At 44.1% G+C, this 18812-nt stretch overlaps 1 protein-coding gene across 1 annotated transcript in view; it reads left to right on the forward strand.

Annotated features, from left to right (window-relative positions):
• The window catches only part of LAMC1 (laminin subunit gamma 1), a 64850-nt gene extending 53156 nt beyond the window's left edge, over positions 1-11694 (forward strand). Inside the window, exons 12-28 of the mRNA XM_088524457.1 lie at positions 462-683; positions 802-990; positions 2403-2648; positions 3025-3178; positions 3648-3790; positions 4507-4685; positions 4903-5059; positions 6028-6233; positions 6681-6760; positions 7227-7364; positions 7554-7698; positions 8214-8363; positions 8796-8910; positions 9215-9414; positions 9681-9839; positions 10406-10505; positions 10843-11694. Coding sequence (XP_088380583.1) covers positions 462-683; positions 802-990; positions 2403-2648; positions 3025-3178; positions 3648-3790; positions 4507-4685; positions 4903-5059; positions 6028-6233; positions 6681-6760; positions 7227-7364; positions 7554-7698; positions 8214-8363; positions 8796-8910; positions 9215-9414; positions 9681-9839; positions 10406-10505; positions 10843-11099 — 2840 coding nt within the window. The 3' untranslated portion in view covers positions 11100-11694. The remainder of the gene's footprint in view (positions 1-461; positions 684-801; positions 991-2402; positions 2649-3024; positions 3179-3647; positions 3791-4506; positions 4686-4902; positions 5060-6027; positions 6234-6680; positions 6761-7226; positions 7365-7553; positions 7699-8213; positions 8364-8795; positions 8911-9214; positions 9415-9680; positions 9840-10405; positions 10506-10842) is intronic.
• The last annotated feature ends 7118 nt before the right edge of the window (positions 11695-18812 follow it).

The raw sequence follows: 18812 nt of genomic DNA on the forward strand, positions 1-18812 counted from the left end.
ATAGTGTACAGAAGCAGTATCAAAGAAGCTGTAATAAATATGCTGGAGAGTTTTATATGTCATCCATATAAAAACATGGATTATTTTTGGTGTTTTGTTTGGAAATAGGAATCATATGTGTGCAAAATTTAACATATTTTAACTGACAATACTTACTCTTACACGTTCTGTTCTCAGCCTCCTCCTCTGTATTTTATGGAGCATCTTTGGTAAGCTGTGCTCTCTGCTTGGTGTCTCCCCTTGTGCGAAGGAGTTGTTGTCCTTTACTTTCTTGCCCCGTGTTTATCCTTTGTAAGCTCTATTTCATCTCTTCTTACTATCTGTGTAAACTTTCCTGCAGAATTTTGCTTCTTGATCTTCTGTCTCAACTGCCAACACGTTTGACAGCTCAGTTGTATGAGCTGAAGTAGTGCGAAGGGCCCATGTGGTTACAAAGCGTTTCCCATTTCTGTCCCTTGCAGGCGCCGGCCACCTGGACGACGTTACCATCACGAGCGCACGCCCGGGCCCCGGCTCGCCCGCGGTCTGGGTGGAGAGCTGCACCTGCCCTGCAGGCTACGAGGGGCAGTTCTGCGAGCGCTGCGCCGCTGGCTACCGGAGAGAGACGCCTGGCCTTGGGCCGTACAGCCCATGTGTGCCATGTACCTGCAATGGCCACAGTGAGACTTGCGAGCCAGAGACAGGTAAGAAGGGCTGACAGGACGGGGAAGGGGAAGAGAGCTGCTTCCTGTTCCTGCTTCATCTGTGACAGACCATAACAGCGACCGAGGAGAAGCAGAAACCTGTACCTCTCTGTTCTAGGTGCGTGCGATTGCAGGGATAACACAGCAGGGTCTCACTGCGAGAAGTGCAGCGATGGATATTACGGCGATGCCACGGCAGGCACTGCCTCAGACTGCCAGCCCTGTCCGTGTCCAGGCAGCTCGAGCTGCGCCATTGTACCCCGCACAAAGGAGGTTGTGTGCACCAACTGCCCCACTGGCACTACAGGTGTGTGCTTTGTTCAGAAGGGCTCTTTGCCACATTCTTCAGGCCTATGGAAACGGCACAGCTTCTCTGAACTGCCATGAGTGGCACTAAAGGTGCTGTGTCTTCTGATTCAAATCCCATTTGCTTCTCCCTTTTCCAGCTTGCTTTTCTATCATGAGTGAAGCTCCAGGTTACTTGTGCTCTTTTATGTTCTGCTCTTGTGAAGGAAAGGGTAGCAAAGTTTTGTCTTTATATAGTCTGACAACTATGTATGTGAACCATGATAACTTCTAATACATCTTTTGTTCATTTTCTTGAATGAGGTAGGGACAGAAAATAGGATGCATTTGAAACAGCTAGGAGGGCAGCTCAGATTGAAAGGAAGTTAGAAGAGGCACTTCCCCTTTGCCAGGCTGACAGGCACTGTGGAGTGGCTGCAGTGACAGGTAACATTCTCCCCAGGAAAAGGAAAAAGGCTGCATTGACTCACGCATGCTGGTCAGAAAATACAAGACCAAATTCATACTATCAGCAGTTTCACAGAAGTATGTGTCAAGAGGTCCTGCATGACAGGGTGTTTTTTTTTTTTTTTTTTTTTTTTTTTTTCTTAATGATGAAACCTGCAGTCTGGGCAAATGCCTGAATTGTTAGAAAGAGCCTTTTGTTTTGCTTGCAGCCAGCAAATAGGACTTGAAATGGTTGGCAGCTTCCAAGCTTTTCTGTTGGATTTATGCTTGGCATGAAGGAGTCCAGAGTACAGAATACCTTTGAATACTGAGAACAAGTCCTGCATCAGGCACAGAAGCACATCATCCCCAGGCAGCTGGGAATTTCCTTGTGTGCTGTTACTTTGTGCATCAAAGCAGAGTCTCGTCTGCAAAGGTCATTTTTAATAAGCTTTCTGTACTTCTCCTGTAGAAGGTTCCTAAGAGGTGGAAGGGATGAAGGTCGTTTATTATTACAGAGAGGAACAGAATCAGAAAACTGCTCAACGAAATGTTTTGGTGCCTGCCCAAGGAGGATTTGGCAGATTGTCAGGCTGCCATATGGGATTGTTTGGTTATCTTGTCTGCAATATGGCTTCTGGTAGCTGTAATGCCTCATGGAGTTCTGCCTGCCTGATTTGACTTTTAAATTAAGAACAAATTACAACAAATAGGATTTGTTATGGATGGGGGATGGAGGCAGAGAGGAAACAGAAGTATTTCATAATGACCGAAGTTCCAGGTCACGTAGTGGCACTGTAAAAGCAATCTCTGCTCTAAAGGTTGGGCAGAATTTGTAGTCCCATGCGCTTTCCTCTTCCTATTTCAAAGATGAAAAGGAAGTATGCCCAAGAGTTTCCCTTTTCAGAAGGGGCTGTAAAGGGAGTCTGAGGGAGGCTGTAGCAAAGACATTTATGCTGTAGCATGTATGTGTCTGTCACACCTCAGGTAAAAGATGCGAGCTCTGTGATGATGCCTATTTCGGAGACCCACTGGGTGAAAATGGTGCCGTGAGGCCTTGTCGCCTCTGCCAGTGCAATGATAACATCGATCCCAATGCCGTGGGCAACTGCAACCGCCACACGGGCGAGTGCCTGAAGTGCATCTACAACACGGCTGGCTTCTACTGTGACCGCTGCAAGGAGGGCTTCTTTGGGAACCCCTTGGCCCCCAACCCTGCAGACAAGTGCAGAGGTAAGAGCCTTTCGTGTTCAAGTTGTGCTTTTCCCCCCATTTCCCCTCCATTGTTTTGCAATGATGTGTTAGTTAAAAGATAATGTTTTCTTGCTGTATTCAGGTGCATCAGGAATAATGAAGGATTTGTGATGGTTTGGGGATCGTAGATGTCTAAAATGCTTGTGTTTGTAGCATACTTATGGTCATCAAAATGAAAATATTGTTGTATAGTGTCTGGGTTGCAGTTGGGTTTGGATTCCCATGCTCTGAGGCCTGTTTAGAAGACTCTGGTTAGGCAAGTATTAAAATCACAAGGGACTCCTAATTTTGTGTGTGGTTTTTTTTTTTTTTTTTTTTTTTTTTGCCTTTTTTTTTTTTTGCCTTTTTCTTGCAGCTTGTCACTGTAACCCGTATGGCACTGTGAATCAGCAGACAAGTTGCAATCAAGTGACTGGGCAATGTGAGTGCCTCTCTCATGTCACTGAGAGGGACTGCAGCGCCTGCGAGCCTGGCTTCTATAACCTCCAGAGCGGACGGGGCTGTGAGAGGTAAGGCCCATCTGGGTTTGAGGCAAAGCACGTGGCTTGGAGCAGCTGCACTTTCCTGGTGCAGGAGAACTTTTGTACAAGAAGTTTTACAATTAGTTTTGTACAGGCATTTGTCTTAAGTTAGTAGTTCTCCTCATGGATGATGCGAAGGGTTGGGAAGAACAGGAGTTAAGGCACAGCTGTGATGATGTACAAAAAGGCTAATTTATAAATAGCTTTAAATCTGGGTTTTAAATAGAAAAGCAACATGTGATTTCTTGATGGTTGGTAGCAGGGGCTCTTGAATTCCATTTTTAGTTCAGATACCAAGTGACCTTGCACAGTTCAGACTTGGTGCCTTGCCTTCTGCATCAGTAGAGCAAGAAAAGCAACACTTGCTTTGCATGGGAGATTTTCTTTGCTGACCAGAGCTCATTGAGAGGTGCTGCACGCCCACGTGCCGCCTGTGACGTGCAGCTTCCTTCCCTAGGTGCGACTGCCACGCGCTGGGTTCCACCAACGGCCAGTGTGACATTCGGACAGGGCAGTGCGAGTGCCAACCTGGCATCACAGGCCAGCGCTGCGACAGATGCGAGGTCAACCACTTTGGATTTGGTCATGAAGGCTGTAAACGTAAGTTTGAGATGCTGGGACAAGGCAGACGAGATCTTGTGCAACTAGTCTTTTTCCTTTTCTCTGTTTCTCAGAACGTACTTCCTTGCTGCACTACATCTCTGTTCATCGCAACAGAAATTAGCATTTTTGTATCCATTTTTATACCATCTGTGCAACAGCTTATCCTTATGGTTAATTACTTTTTTTATTATGCTTTTTATTTTTTATAATTGAAAATGGCAGGAACTCTTTGTTAAGTATCTGCTGCTTTTTGGTGCAGATATTTGCTCTGAATCTTGTCCAATAAGAGTCCTGTTTTCTGCTTCTAAATTTCTATATATTTACTTAGGAAATGGCCTTAACGTCAAGATAAGTCCCTAGGCATAACAGCTTGTAAATCTGATACAAAAACAATATTGTCCAAATCTTATTTCTGATATTCTTCCTCTTACAGAGCAGAAAAAATGATTGCTCTTTTTTTTTACAATTTAAACGGGTAGAAAATTAAAAAGCCTCCTCAGAGATACAATAGCAAGACTACTAATGCTGTCTAACATGAAATTAATATTCTAACTAAAACGCATTTGCTGTTGTGTGTGTGGCAAAATGCAGATGAGGAGTGAGGCTGCGGCCTTGTTTTGGTGTCCTAGTGCTTTTACACAGCACAGCCTGTGGCTGCAGTTTAGGATATTCTGCAGCTCCTCTGGTTTGACTGAAATGTAACTCTTGTGCAGCATGTGACTGTGATCCTGAGGGCTCCCGCTCCCTGCAGTGCGGGGAGAATGGTCGCTGTGAGTGCAAGGAAGGCTTCGTGGGGAACCGCTGTGACCAGTGTGAGGAGAACTATTTCTACAATCGGTCATGGCCCGGCTGTCAAGAGTGTCCTGCATGTTACAGACTAGTAAAAGACAAGGTAAGAGCATGAATGTGAGCATTTGTCTCCTGCTGTTGCTGCCACGGTTGATGAAGAACAGTAGAGTGTACTTCTGGTATTTCTTGCTGTTGGTATCAGCCTCTGCTATACCTGCTCAGGCAGGGGTGCTTTTTTGTAGAGTCTGAGTGACACCTGCTGTAAGCAGAAGGCTTTAATGTATTTTGCTCCATATCTTTTCTCTGACCCTTTCACATAGGTGGCAGAACAGCGAGAGAGACTGCAAGAACTAGAAAGCCTTATAGCAAATCTTGGTACAGGAGAAGAAACTGTGACTGATCAGGCTTTTGAAGAGAGATTGAAGCAGGCAGAAAGAGACGTTATGGAACTGCTCCAGGAAGCACAAAACAGTAAAGGTAAGCTGAAGAGATCAAATGTGGAATGACATGAAATTGGCTCTTCACTTGATGTTCCTGCTCCCTTAGGATCCAGAGCTTTTTACTTAAAGCCTGTGTTGTGCATCAGGACAGACAGATATTTCAAATACCACTGAGACGTTACACATTACTATCAAAACAACAATGGTTGTGTTTTTTCCTTTGATGCTCTCCTCAGTGGCCTCTAAAATAGGCAAAATAAAGAGCTGCCTCTAGCTCTGTGTGGAGAAGACACATTTGTTGTTGTTATCCTCTTCTCTAGATGCAAAGGATTTTTTTCACTCATTCTCTGTATAACCGTTGTATAAGAAAACTGAAGGCTTTTGTAGCAAATAGGTGTGTGTCCGTGTGCTTTTGCAGCTTTCACCAGTAGCACCGGTAGGTTATGCTGCTTATGAACTTTTACAGAAACCTTGAGATGGTGTTTCTCTCGGGTATAATCGGTGGGATTACACCCCAGATATAATCCCATAGGTGATAGGATATAATCAGTGATCAGAATGAAAAGTTCAGAAACCTGTTGGCAAGCTTAGTTATCCCACCAGATTGCTTAGTGTTCTGAAAAGTGCTATTTTGGTGCCTTGTAGCTCTCCATTTAAACTAAGGATCGTAGCTGAATGTCTCGTATCTCTTGAGCTCTGCCTTTTTTTTTTAATTGATGTTAGAGGCAAAACATGTTTCTGAACACAAAATTCCCCATCTGTATTAAAACACAGCAGGACTGTCATCTTGGTAGTTAATGACTTTTCATTTCTTATATTTTATGCACATTCTGATGATGACTTTGATCTCAAGGTAGCTGGCTGACTTATTAAATGATTTTTCTAGTCCCCTTTCAATAGGGGATTAACCTACCAACGTGTTGCCAACAGTGGTAAGCTGCTGCTGTAACTTCTCTTCCTCTTGCAATTAACTTTGCTTCCTTTGTTTTGTGTCATATGCTTCAGATGTAGATCAGGGCCTCATGGACCGCCTCAAAGACATCAACAGCACCCTGGTGAGCCAGCTCAGCAGGCTGCACAACATCCAGAACACGGTGCAGGAGACAGAGGGCCTGGCTGAGCAGGCCCGGGAGCTGGTGGAGGACACAGAAGACCTGATTGGATTAGCTTCCACAATGCTTGAGAAGGCCAGGGTGGCAGCTGACAACGTGGTGAGTGGGGTGGGGACCTCTGACGTGACAACCTAGTGCCATCCCTTTGTGGGGGAAAGCTATTCTGTGCTCCCTGTGTGTGTGTGTTTGTAACAAATCTGCTAGGGAAGCGGCTTTTCTCCCATTCAAGAGCATGTAAGATTAGTTTGAGAAAAACAGATTTCTGGATGATCTTTTATTTTTATTTTTATTATTTGCATCTTAGCCTCTGCTCAAAGAAATCTAGTTAAAACACCTTAAATAGATAGCAGATATTTGGTTGCAGTGGGGTAACTGGTGGAAGCAACATGGACTTAAGAAAACTTATATGGAGAAGTGAAAAACGTTAGATACCTCTCTAAGCACTTAGATGATGCCAATGAATATTTAAACGGCTGATGAATAAAAGATGAAAGAGCAGTTTTAAGAAATGTCATCGTGATGTTTGTTTGTTTGTTTTTCTTCCAGTCCATTACACCCCCGGAATCAAGTGGTGACCCTAACAATATGACTCTTCTGGCAGAAGAGGCCCGTAAACTGGCTGAACGGTAGGTTATGGCAAGACATGATATTCATAGCCCACATCAAGGGCCCTGTTTTTTTCCTGGGAAAGGGAAGTGCAGTTAGATTTGCTTAATATGAAACACCTTTCCTTTGGCTGAATAGGAAAATGTTATTATTTCTAATGACTTTCCATTGCTGTAGAGGTGGTGTAGAGGCCTAAGGTATATGTAGCTGTACATCAGTAAGAATGATGGCAAACATGAGATCTCCTAACTAGAGACTTGTTAAACTATAGCTGTTCCTAAATTTATAGCAGTGCTTTGCCAGATACTGTGGGCATTGCTGGAGTAGTGATGCCCTTTGTTGCTGAGACTGCCTCAAAAAACATCTCATTGTAAATATTTCAGTTATACAAGTCTGAGTAAAGAAAGGAAAAGTAGGAGAATACAAAATGTTTGAACTGAGAATAAAACTGCTAGTTGATTGTTTTTCTTTGATCACACTTACCAGGCACAAACAAGAAGCTGATGATATTGTGCGCATAGCCAAGGCAGCAAATGATACTTCCACAGAAGCATATCAACTGCTGTTGAAGACCCTGGCTGGAGAGAACCAGACTGCAGTTGACATTGATGAGCTCAACCAGAAGTGAGTCAGTAACAGAAAAGAGGTTTTATTTCCAGGGGTTAGAAGAGAGAATTGAGACGTCTTTTGTAACGTTAGCGCTTTGGGTTTCATGAGAGTTATCTTTCGGTGTTCTAGCCTCTCTACTCAGTGGGTATATTTAATTCTACAGAAAAAGAATCACAATAGTGTTTGTCTGTTTTTTGTTTTAAGGTATAATCAAGCAAGAAACATTTCTCGCGATCTAGAGAAGCAGGCAAACAAAGTGCTTGCAGAAGCAGAGGAAGCTGGCAACAAGGCTTTGCAGATCTATGCTAATCTCACCAGTCTGCCTGCTGTGGATTCCGCAGGCCTAGAGGTAACCAACGGGATGCATAGCATGGCCCAAAGATCAGCGATGGCAATCATGAAAGCGCTGTGATAAGACACTGACAACATTGTGTTTTGCTCATTTGTGGAACTTTTGTGAATATGCACACAAGGCATGCTTGTGTACCTCAGCTGCTGCCTGCCTACCTACTCCCCTCTGAAGTCTCTGAAGGAGGAAAGATAAAGTCAAATGTTAGTTATCAAACATCTTGACTAGAACTGAAAAGTGCAAGAATTTCAGTGCTATCTAAAATCTGCAGATTGGCTACCACTCCTTTGATCATAATACTACAGTAGATTATCATATGCTTGAAGGTGTTTCCATTCTCCATCCCCTTGTGGTATTTGAGGCTTTGAATGCAGAGTTGCAATTCTAAAGGAATTTACATTAACTACTGTCTATCTTGAACATGAGAAACTACAGTGGTTTGCCACTTGTTCAAAAATTCTTTAGTGTTATTAATCCTCAGAAAATCTGCCTTTGTTTCTGATCTCCACATGCAGAATGAAGCAAATAAGATCAAGAAGGAAGCAGAGGAGTTGGATCAGTTAATTGCAAGGAAACTGAAAGATTACGAGGACTTGAGAGAAGACATGAAAGGAAAGGAGTTGGAAGTAAAAAACCTCTTGGAGAAAGGGAAGACAGAACAGCAGGTCAGTTGCATGCAGAGTTTTCTTTCCTGGAAAAAAGACGAAAGAAAGGGAGTAACTGACCATATACAAAAAATAATGGTCTTATTCAGCCTTAGTGCTGTTTATTACTTATGAGAATATTTAAAGACCTCCTGGAGAAGAGATTCAAAAAGCTAATAAAAAAAATAGTGGCCTTGAGACCGTTTTATGGAGTTGGAGATGTTTGCTATGCATCATGTTTGTATTCAAAGTGTCATGTTTATGTTCAGGGCAGTGTTCCTAAAGGAGCCAAATTTACCTAGTTTCAGAGGAAGTATTGTCACCAGCATGAGGATGCCTAGCGTTCTGTATTGCATTGCTGTTTCAGGCTATTTAGGTGATGCATTTTAATATGCCTTAGATGGCTGTTCCTAAGAGAATAAGAATACATTGATATAGGTCATTTCTTTCTAGACTGCAGATCAGCTCCTGGCTCGAGCTGATGCCGCAAAAGCTCTGGCTGAAGAAGCTGCTCGGAAGGGAAATGGCACGTTAGAGGAGGCCAATACCATTCTCAACAACCTGAAAGGTAAAGAGAAAGCACTTGCAGTGAATCTTTGATTTTGTTTGTGTGTTTTTGTTGTTGTTTTGTTTGTTTGTTTTTGTTTGTTTTTTTGCACCATGCATGATCATTGCCTCTACTGCATGGTCAGCTTGCCATATATGCCGACATCAATCCTGCCATGAGAGTTTCTAAGATAACAAATGTAACAGCATTCCCATATCCTAGTTTGCTTTCCTTCCCTTTCACTTCAGGGTAGCATAGCCTGGGTAACTTGGCTAAAGTAGTGTCCCATGGCTTTTCTGAAGCAAGTGGTGATTTTTTTTTTCAGATTTTGACAAACGTGTGAATGATAACAAAACTGCAGCTGAGGAGGCACTGAAGAAGATCCCTGCCATTACCCAGACAATTGCTGAAGCCAACGATAAGACACGCCAGGCAGAGCTGGCACTTGGCAATGCTGCTGCTGATGCCAGGGAAGCCAAGGCTAAAGCGGATGATGCTGAGAAAATCGCCAGCTCTGTTCAGAAGGTGAGTCGCTTGCAGCTCTGGAATCAGCCCTCCTGAGGTGTTGCCATTTAATTGGGCACATTCCTGTATTCCTGGTGCGTGCATACATGTTCTCCTGCTGGGCTGTTGTGAAACCTACTGTTGTTGAATTGTGTTTGAAATTTATAACTCCTCAGGGAATGGAAAATAGAGCATGATAAGAAATTGGCATGTTGTGATGAAAAGGGTAGAAGAATGCTGTGCACCTTCACCACCCTCTTTGATCCTCTCCCCTGTGTTGGCTGTAGAATGCTGCTGCTACCAAAGCTGACGCTGACAAGACCTTCGCTGATGTGACTGGACTGGCCAGAGAAGTGGATGACATGATGAAGCAACTGCAAGATGCAGAAAAAGAGCTGAAGCGCAAGCAGGATGATGCTGATCAGGACATGATGATGGCGGGCATGGTACGTAATCCCGGCGGCTCGCTGCAGTAGTGAGAAGGTGCTCGCTTCCTACCATCCTGAAGATGGTTTTGGTTTTTTGTGGTGTGTGTGGTTTTTTTGTAGTTTGTTTTTTTTTCCTCCACCTCCTTTCTTGGAAAGAAAACACCAGTTGCAGTTACCGTTCTGTCCCTTTCAGGGTTTAAGTGGGATGGAACTCATGAGACTAGAGAAGCAATTACTCTAATAGCATTAGCACGGGATCACTGCTGCACTTGGAGAGACAGTTTTTCTTAATATATCACTCTTCTCTGAACCAAAATCTGTTTGAAGCCATGCTGATGCTGTCCTGATTTCCTGCAAAATGCTGCCCAGTTATCAGGGAATCACATCCCTCCTTACAGAAAACTGATGATTTGCAAGTTGTCTTTTTTCAGCTGAACTGCGACAGAGATGTCTGTGCAGGAGTGCTGTCAGAGAGGGTCGTACAAGATGTCGCTGACTTGGCAGATAGATGAAGAGGAGAGGCGAGGCAAGGCTTTCATAATCCTTACTGCATTTATTGTGTTACCAATATTTTTATGTTTTAGGCGTCACAGGCAGCCCAGGAGGCAGAAGACAATGCAAGAAAAGCAAAGAACTCTGTAAATAGTTTGCTCGCTGTCATTAACGGCCTTCTGGATCAGCTAGGTAAGACTGCTGCGCTCTGCCCTTACTTCCTGAATAATTGTGCCTTGGAGTATTACTACTTGCCCATGAAAGTGACTGCACCTGGCCTAGCATGATTACTTCACTGTGGGCGTTTGCCTGGAGTTAGACTGCACATGGCACAGTGGATTTGATGATGAATGTTGAAGTGTACTGGAGATGTCATCCATTCAGTTAGTCTTGGTCTTAAGTGCAAGGCTGGTCCATTGGAGGTCTCAGCTCATTTATCTGCAACTTGGTCTCTCTGTTGTATAAACACATGAAAACAGTGTGTCAAAGACTTTTTAATGGTCTTCACTGTTTACTTCTGTCTTTTCAGGGCAACTGGAGACAGTGGACTTGAACAAACTGAATGAGATTGAGGGTACCCTGAACAGTGCCAAAGATCAGATGAAAGATAGCAACCTGGACCAGAAGGTGTCTTTCCTTGAGAGAGAAGCCAGGAAGCAAGACGATGCCATACAGGCCTACAACAGGGACATTGAGGAAATCCTGAAAGACATTAGCAACCTGGAAGACATCAAGAAGACCTTGCCCTCTGGCTGTTTTAACACCCCGTCCATTGAGAAACCCTAAGGGTACACTGGGGGTGGGGGGACTTCCCCCAGTGACTGGTGGAGCAACTGTTTGGCTATGGAGTGCCTTAACACACGTTACCTTCTTCAAATCCCCAACTCTTTGCTGCTCGCAGTGGCTATTTTCTTTTCAGATCAGGATAAGGTGAAAAGTTTTGAAAGAGAAGCAAATTAAATGATCCGTCTTTGGGCATCAAAGGGTTTTTTTTAATATAATTGTCTTCCTAAGCACTCCGCCTTTGCCCCTTTCTCAGACACAGTTTCCCTTTGATAGCACAAGGATGAAAAATGTCCAGGACTCTTTATACGGTGGTTCAGAAATAACCATGTGAGCTGTATTCAGCAAGGCAAAACTAACTCTACTTTCTTCCCTCTCTTCTTCCCTGATCTGTAAAATTCTTGTTTCCAGAGCTCTCTGTTCTATGAAGGAAGGGGGTTGGCTACCAAAGTGTTACTGTGATGGCCAGTATAGATAGCTGCACTCATTCAGATCCCTTTTCCTCAACTTCTAACCCTGTGATTTTGTTGTTGTTGTTAACTAGTGGCCAATCAAAACCATTGGTAGCCTTTTACATACTGATTTTAAGCTTCTTTCTGTAATGGTGCAATGCTCTGAGAAAGATGTGGCCTCTGAAAGGAGCTTTTTGGGAAGATGGGATAATATGGAGTGATACAACTTGCCAGCACTACTCTTGGCCTGTGGAGCAGAAACATTGTGTCCAGGCTAGAGGCAGCTACCTGCCAGGTAGTCCAAGCTGAGAGGTCTGGAAGTGATCAGCTGAGTTCCCATGTGTAGATGTTGCTATAGGATTGCCAGAATATCTTTCTAAGATAGAAATGTCTGACAGTTTTTTAATTATTTTTTTTTTAGCAGCAGAAGTCTTGCCAGAAAAAAATAAAATTAAAAAAAAAAAAAAGCTATCACCCAGAGAGCTCTCACAGATGGTCTGAACCTTAAGCTGAATGTTTTTTGGTGTGGAAAAGAGAGTTTGAAGAGATAAATCTTGTTCTTGGAGGAGGATAGTAGCTTTTTGTATTTTCTGGTATTCACCTTATCTTTTATCTGTTTTTAACCTGATGGAAAGAGCCAAAGTTTACTAGTACCCTCCTTTCTTTTTTTGCTGCAGATGACTTGGTCATCTTAAAATACTGCAGCACAGAGAGTTCAGGCCTTGCTCTGGTGGCAATTCTGCGCTCGCAGTACTTCACACAGCTACTACTGCCTCCCTGTAGAGTTCCTCTCCAGTTAGTGTCTGCCATTCCCAGCTACTTAATCTTCGTGTTGGGATTGGAGTGTGGGGAAGCTTTCACTCCTCCCTTTAACCTTCATCTGAGAAGGGAGCATCCTCTGCAGTTTCCTCATTGGTTCCAGTCGGACATCCCCCTCTCTCTCCTCTTTGAGATTCAATATATATCTATACTTAAACACTATGCAACTTTGTACGTTTGCGTAGCGGGGAAGAAATTATTATCTGACACACACTGGTGCTATTAATTATTTCAAATTTATATTTTTTGTGTGAATGTGATTTTTTGTTTGTTTTTTTTATCATGATTATAGAGTGAGGAAGTCTCTTTTGTGTGTGTATGTGTGTGTAATACTCAGCCATATTTCCAGAGTGGCACAGCCTGTCCTCCTCTACGTGCTTTCCCTCATAAGCATCATATCACGTGCAGAATATATTTTCCTGTCTGTTATTCCTTTGGAGCCATGCATTCCCCCTGCCTGGGCTCCCTTTTCTCCCCCATGTTCTCAGTATCTCTGTCGTGTGGTATTAGCGATAACCAGTTTGTCTGTTTTTGCAGTAGGGTGATGAGATGTTTCCTGGCCCTCCTTCCAAAGCCAGTCCCGGCAGCTGTAGCTCCCAGGAACCAGCTGTGTGTATGTGTTGGCTTAGGGAAGTGCCGGGAGCGAGGGGGTGGCTGTGGGTTTGCAGCTGGACTGTGCAGAGCCGTAGCGCTATTTTGGAGGATGGACCGAATGTTAAGATGATCTGAGAACTGAGCTTGGAATCAATACCGCTGTGCGAGGAGTGAGAACTTAGTGGGAGGCCTACAGCGTCCTCAAACAGTGCTGCTAGACAGAGGTGGGGGAGCGTTTCCTACATCTCTCTTGTGCCTGTTTTCCTAGAGTTCCTTACAGTTTACCAAAAACTGCTTGGCATTTCCCCCTGCCTGTGAACCTGTGTAGTACCACCCTAGGAGGAGAGTTTACCTGTGCTCGCCCACACTAGTGGGACTTTCACATCAGTATTTGCTGGCTGGCTGCTCTGGTCGCGTGGCTGTCTCCTAACCATGTCACCTCTCTGCCAAGGCTGTGGGAAGAGCAGACGCGAAGATGCACGCATGCCCTGGCTGACCTCAGGCCTAAGATTTCCTGCTTTTTTTTCCCACCTCATCCCCCTTTTTTGTCTTCTTAAGCTGTTTTTAACAGAATTTTATTTTTAAATAAAAAAAAAATCTTTATAAGCAATCTCTTAATCACTACTGCATTACAGCCATTATTCATTGTATAAGTCCAGTTATTTCTTTACGTAATGTGATGATGAGACAGCTGCTGATGGAGTGCTGGGTGTCACAGAACACGTGACAGTTCCTTCATCACTTTATTCTTGACTGTGGCCCCCTCAGTATGTGCCTTCACTTCAGCTTTTTGCCTTAATCTGTGGTCTCGCTGTCTGGGGCGGTGAACAAAATGCAACACTTGCAGTTTTTATGTATAAAACAGTATTTCTTATTTATAATAAAGTCTGAATATTTGTAACCCCTTACACCTTGAGATTTTTTGGAGTCTTGTTTTCTATGGAACTTGACATTGTTGTTCATCTCAGTTGTAAGACTTGTCTCTTATTTGATTAATCCCATGGGTTTGGAGGCAGCTGTCCTAGAGTTATTTTATTTGACACCTTTTAGGAGGAAAATCTAAAGTTAATTGTCTCATGCACCTTGGAGGCAGAGGGAAGAAGCCAACTTGGGCCTGTCTGAGAATCATTGCTGTGTTTGGGTACCAAGTGCTCCTTCCCACAGTGGCTCCCTCATTGACCTGCTACTGTGTTTGCTCGTGGCTCTGACAGCGCTTTTAACTGGAGCAGGAACCTCCTGTGCTCGAGGTAACCCTTCAAAATTGGGACTATTTGTTCCTTGCTGGGTCCTGGGAGGGGGACAGACTGGGCCAGAGGTGGAGGAAGCTGCTCTGTCCATCCTTGATGAGAAGGAATAAATGCTGCTTCCCACAAAGGACTTTGGAGGATTCCTTTATCAGGGAGTCATTGTGGTCTTCCTCCACTTAGTTTTGGTGTCCTCCTGAGCCAAGTCCTTCCTTCCCTTGTCTGGAAGAAACTGGGGAGTGGGAGAAAAGAGAAAAGTAATCTGCAAATTCATGCAACTGGTTACAAATGATCATAGTAATTAAGATTCCTCTTTGTGTTCTTCCATGTCTAGTAATCCAGTTAATCTTATGCTGATTTTTTTTCTAGCATTTGAGAGAATATGGTGGTACTGCTGATGCTATTGGAGCTGAGCTGTCCTCAAAAGAGCTGGAGAACTGCAGGTGTGTTTTGTTACACTGCAAGTGTAAAATCTTGATTCTTCAGTTGAACACACTGAAAAGCAAGGGGCCCCTGAGGTGAAAAGGCTGTGTATTTCTGAAAGGGAAAAGCCTCCAAACCCTAAATGAAAAAGCTTAATTATTTTTATGGTAAACATGCCATGAATCTGGAGACTCTGTCCATTGGTCCCTTCTGCCAGTGCGATTTTCTCAGCTGAGCAAGTTCTCAGTGCCAGGACAGATTATTATGATAGCAGACTAGGCAGTTTTGAAATCAAACTGATGTCCTGTAGTTGCAGGCTGAGTTTCTTTTTATTTTTCTCAGCTTAGGAGAATGCACCTATTTTGCTAACTTGTACCATAGGTAATCCCTTTTTAATTGCTGTTCTCATTTTTGTTATTTTTTTAATTAAGAGTTTTTCTGGCTTCAGTTGTAGACACAGTTCATACCTAAAACACTAAACCTCACCACTGCAGGGCTGTAGAACCACAATGTACTTGAGACTTGGGAATGCATTAATGACAGTTACAGTTGCTTACGAGTTTACATTATTTAAGGTGCCTTTTTTCCTCTTGTTTCTAGTGGCTTTTCTTGCAGTCCAAGCTAAACCTCCATCATTTTCCATGTGTTCCCTGGAGAGCTGAGGAGACTCGCAGCAGGAAAGGGGCTACCAGAAAGCAGTTGTCAGTAGCAAGGAAGGGAGCAGAGAGGCAGCAGTTATTGGCCAGGGTCTTTGCAGCTGAGGTAAACATGGTTGATGATGCAGGGGTGCTTATCCCTGCAAAATGAGGAGAGACTCTCAAGAAAGGGAGTTTGGGGACTTCACGGGCTGCCCGTAGAGGACCTGCTCTCTTGGAGCTGGTGAGCTCGGTTTACCTTGGCCTTTCAGGAGCATGAGGTATCATCAGGTGATGGTCATCCATGGAAGTGACTGCCAAAGGACATGGGGTCAATACGTTTGTGTGTGCATGAGGACAGAGCAGAAAAGACTGGCAGTGTGATATGCTTGGTCCATGCAGCCAGTGATCCCTGGATCCATGTGTCTTTAGTTAGCTGCTGTACTGATACCTCCTCAGCATGTCTCTGTCCTGCAAAATCCTGCAAAATGTCAGGAATGCCATCCAAAAATCTCCCTAGCATCCCCCCAGAGCCGAGGGCAGGATGCGGCAGCAGAGGGAGGAATGCAGTGGGAAGGAAGCGCGGTCGTGCCTTATCTCCCTGCGTGCTGTGGGCATGCGCCTCCTGTTCCCTCCCTGCAGGCAGGGCAGGGGTGAGGCAGGGCCAGGCATGACTGCCGCCTTGCTCAGCGGCCCGGCGGACGCGCCTGCCTCGCTTGCTCACTGGAGCTGCTCCCCCCCATCTGCCGCAGCCCTGAGGCCAGGGAATTCTGCTTCACCCTGAGCATGCAGAAAGGCAGCCCTGCGGCTATTGGTTTAGCAGGGACGTAGTCACGGTCTCTCTCCTTAAGAGGGCATTTTCATCTGAGCCTGCCTGTTTTCCCTGCCCTGCAATTCAGGGGGAATTTTTAGCAAAGGGTCACAGGTTGATTCTTGCAGGCTGCAATGCTGCTTTCCCAAGGCAAGGGATATAGGAAAGGGCAGGAGAACTCAGCTACAGTAGCCACTAACTTAACAATATTTTCCTGCCTGCTGGCTCCAAGAACAAACTGGAGGTGCTGAGACCTTGCTTGTGACGCTGCTGGCAGGATCCTCGGCTTTAGTATTGTTCTGTACTCATTCTTCTGTCTGTCTCTGTCCTGTGGGAGCAGCGAGGCAGCCTGCTCTGGTGAGTGAGAATGAGGTCCTGGGAGCCTCACAAAGTCTGTGGCTTAATTACCTCTGTGCCTGATAGCTTTGTTTGGCCTTAGCTAAGCAAGGGATTTCTCCACTCCTAAACAAGGGAGCATTAAAACACTAAGAATCGAGCACGTTTTCTCTATATCCGCAGCTGTTCAACTGTGATACACCAAAAATGAATGTAAAAGCACCTCAAATGCTAAAGGACAATGTCTCATGAAGGTCTTTCTGAGCAGGAAGATTTTAAAGTATGAATTTATAATACTGCTACGTGCCTCATTTATAAAATAATCTGACTCATCCTGGGGAATGCTTTATTGGGGAAATATGTCCAAACTGACCTGGTAAAGATGGTTCTACATGCTGGCCCTAAACCTGCTTTGAGAAATCCAAAGCAAAGGCAGAGACTAAGGTCTGTGCTTTATCACTAGGCTATCCGTTCTGCAATAGTAGTAGCACAGAATCCCCAGTTTTCCATATTGAAGAAGTCCAAGAGGACAGGGGTAAAGGTCTGTTGCCAGATGAGAGGAAAATTCCTTATTTTCTTATTCCCTATGTGCACACATGTACACAAACACATCCTGTAGTGTAACAGTAGCTGGGGAAAAAAAAAAAAAAAAAAAAAAAAAGCTCAAATAAGCCTGTTCTCAGTAAACACTGAAGGAGAAATAAGGCCACCAACAGAAAATAGTCCAGAAAATAGACCAGCGTTTTAAGAGGGATGTTGCAATTTAGAAAGTCCCTCAAGGAGAAAGGTTTGGAGGTGCTTAGGGATCTCAAAGGGGCAAAGTAAGGTATGAGCTCCCACAGAAGGTTTGCCTTGCTGCTAGGTAGTTCTTGCCTTTATCCTGGCATTGCTTGTCTACCGCAGGCAGCTAAAGTAGTTTTCTATCCTGGTCACATCAGCTGAAGCAGTGCTAGGCTTAGATATCTCCCAACATCTATCAATTGCTACTGGCAAGTACCAGCCAAATTCAGATTATTTTATGGATTTAGGGTATCTTCATAAAGTTTAATTCAGCCATGACCATGTCCACAAGGTTTAAGTATTTCAGCCTCTCTTGTGGTCTCCTTGCAGTACTAATTCTAGTTTTTGTGGCTCTGATATAAAGAATGAGTGTGGACAGCAGGCCACAGTATGTTCTGGATCCAGACTGTCTGGAAACTTGGGCCTAGAAAAATGAATTTGGGTAGTGTCATGCACACATGAATACAGCTCTGAGAGGTGAACTCGAGAATGATGGTAAGAATGACAAGGAAAGACTAAGCAAAGTAAATATGCAGAAATGACTAGAAGGGAGGGATGTGTCAGTGCTGTTTGTAGAAGCAAAGTGAGAAGTGGGGTGATAATAGCAAAGCAGGAGGAATAAAGTGGAGGATCCACAAAAAGGCAGCTCTGAGGGAAACCTTCCTGTCTGACAGATGGTCTCAGAGGAAGAAATTATTGAAGAATTTGGGTTGCATGGAAAAAGGCTGCGTAAGGTCCTAGAGAACTGCTATAATGATCTCTACTGACAAGTGGATGGAGGAAAGTTCCCTGTGTGTCATCCAGTTGGAGGGAAGCAGCAGAGGTGTTTGATGTGATAGAGAAATTTCTGTACAGCAGAATAAATCAAATGGGTTTTGTCAGAGGAACAAGCAGACTTGCAGAGGAATGAGAACTCTGCCAAATTAGTGGGAACACTGTATTTTGTCTCCCTTGAGAGAAGAAAAATATCAGATAAGATAATATTGGATGTCAAAAATCAATGTGCTATCAGCATGTTAGTGAAGCTGGTTTCCTTGTTGTGAACTATATTAAGATCCAGTGTGTACAATTGAAAAGAAAAAAAAAACTGTTTATAAAAGATAGCTGAATCAATCAGCAGAGGGAGGTAAACTTGGCAAGGGGAGTTTCAAAAATGTGGTGAATTCAGGCTGGTTCACCTATGGAGTCACCACGGCGCTGCTCCCAGCAAGGAGCTGCAGAGTAAGACTGCATGAGTCAGCTCAAGGTATAGGATTGTGTGGAGACTGTTGTACCCAAGGGGGATTCAGAAGGAGACCTGAGCACTGATTAGCCCCAGCTGCCAGATGGGTCAGTCTGTTAATCCTGAGACAAGGAACACATTAGCACAGTTCTGGCTGTGGACTGATTCTAGTCCCTCATGGATAAAGTCACCCAAAACACAACTAGTGTTGGATTTGGGGTAGATTTGTTAGACATTTTTATTTCACCAGAAGATGTTGAGATTCATGGACCACGGGATTTCCCTTTTGACCATCCATGTCCCCCTGATGGTTTTCAAGGGAGATGCAGTGAGGTAGCATCTGGTGCCATCCTTTCTTGCAATCAGTTTGAGACCTGCTTTGCAGGATGAGTGGAAGTGC

The sequence above is a fragment of the Tinamus guttatus genome, unplaced genomic scaffold, assembly GCF_059628265.1.
Source record: "Tinamus guttatus ecotype Peru unplaced genomic scaffold, ASM5962826v1 Tinamus_guttatus_pri_ptg000211l, whole genome shotgun sequence".
Classification (NCBI taxonomy): Eukaryota; Metazoa; Chordata; class Aves; order Tinamiformes; family Tinamidae; genus Tinamus; species Tinamus guttatus.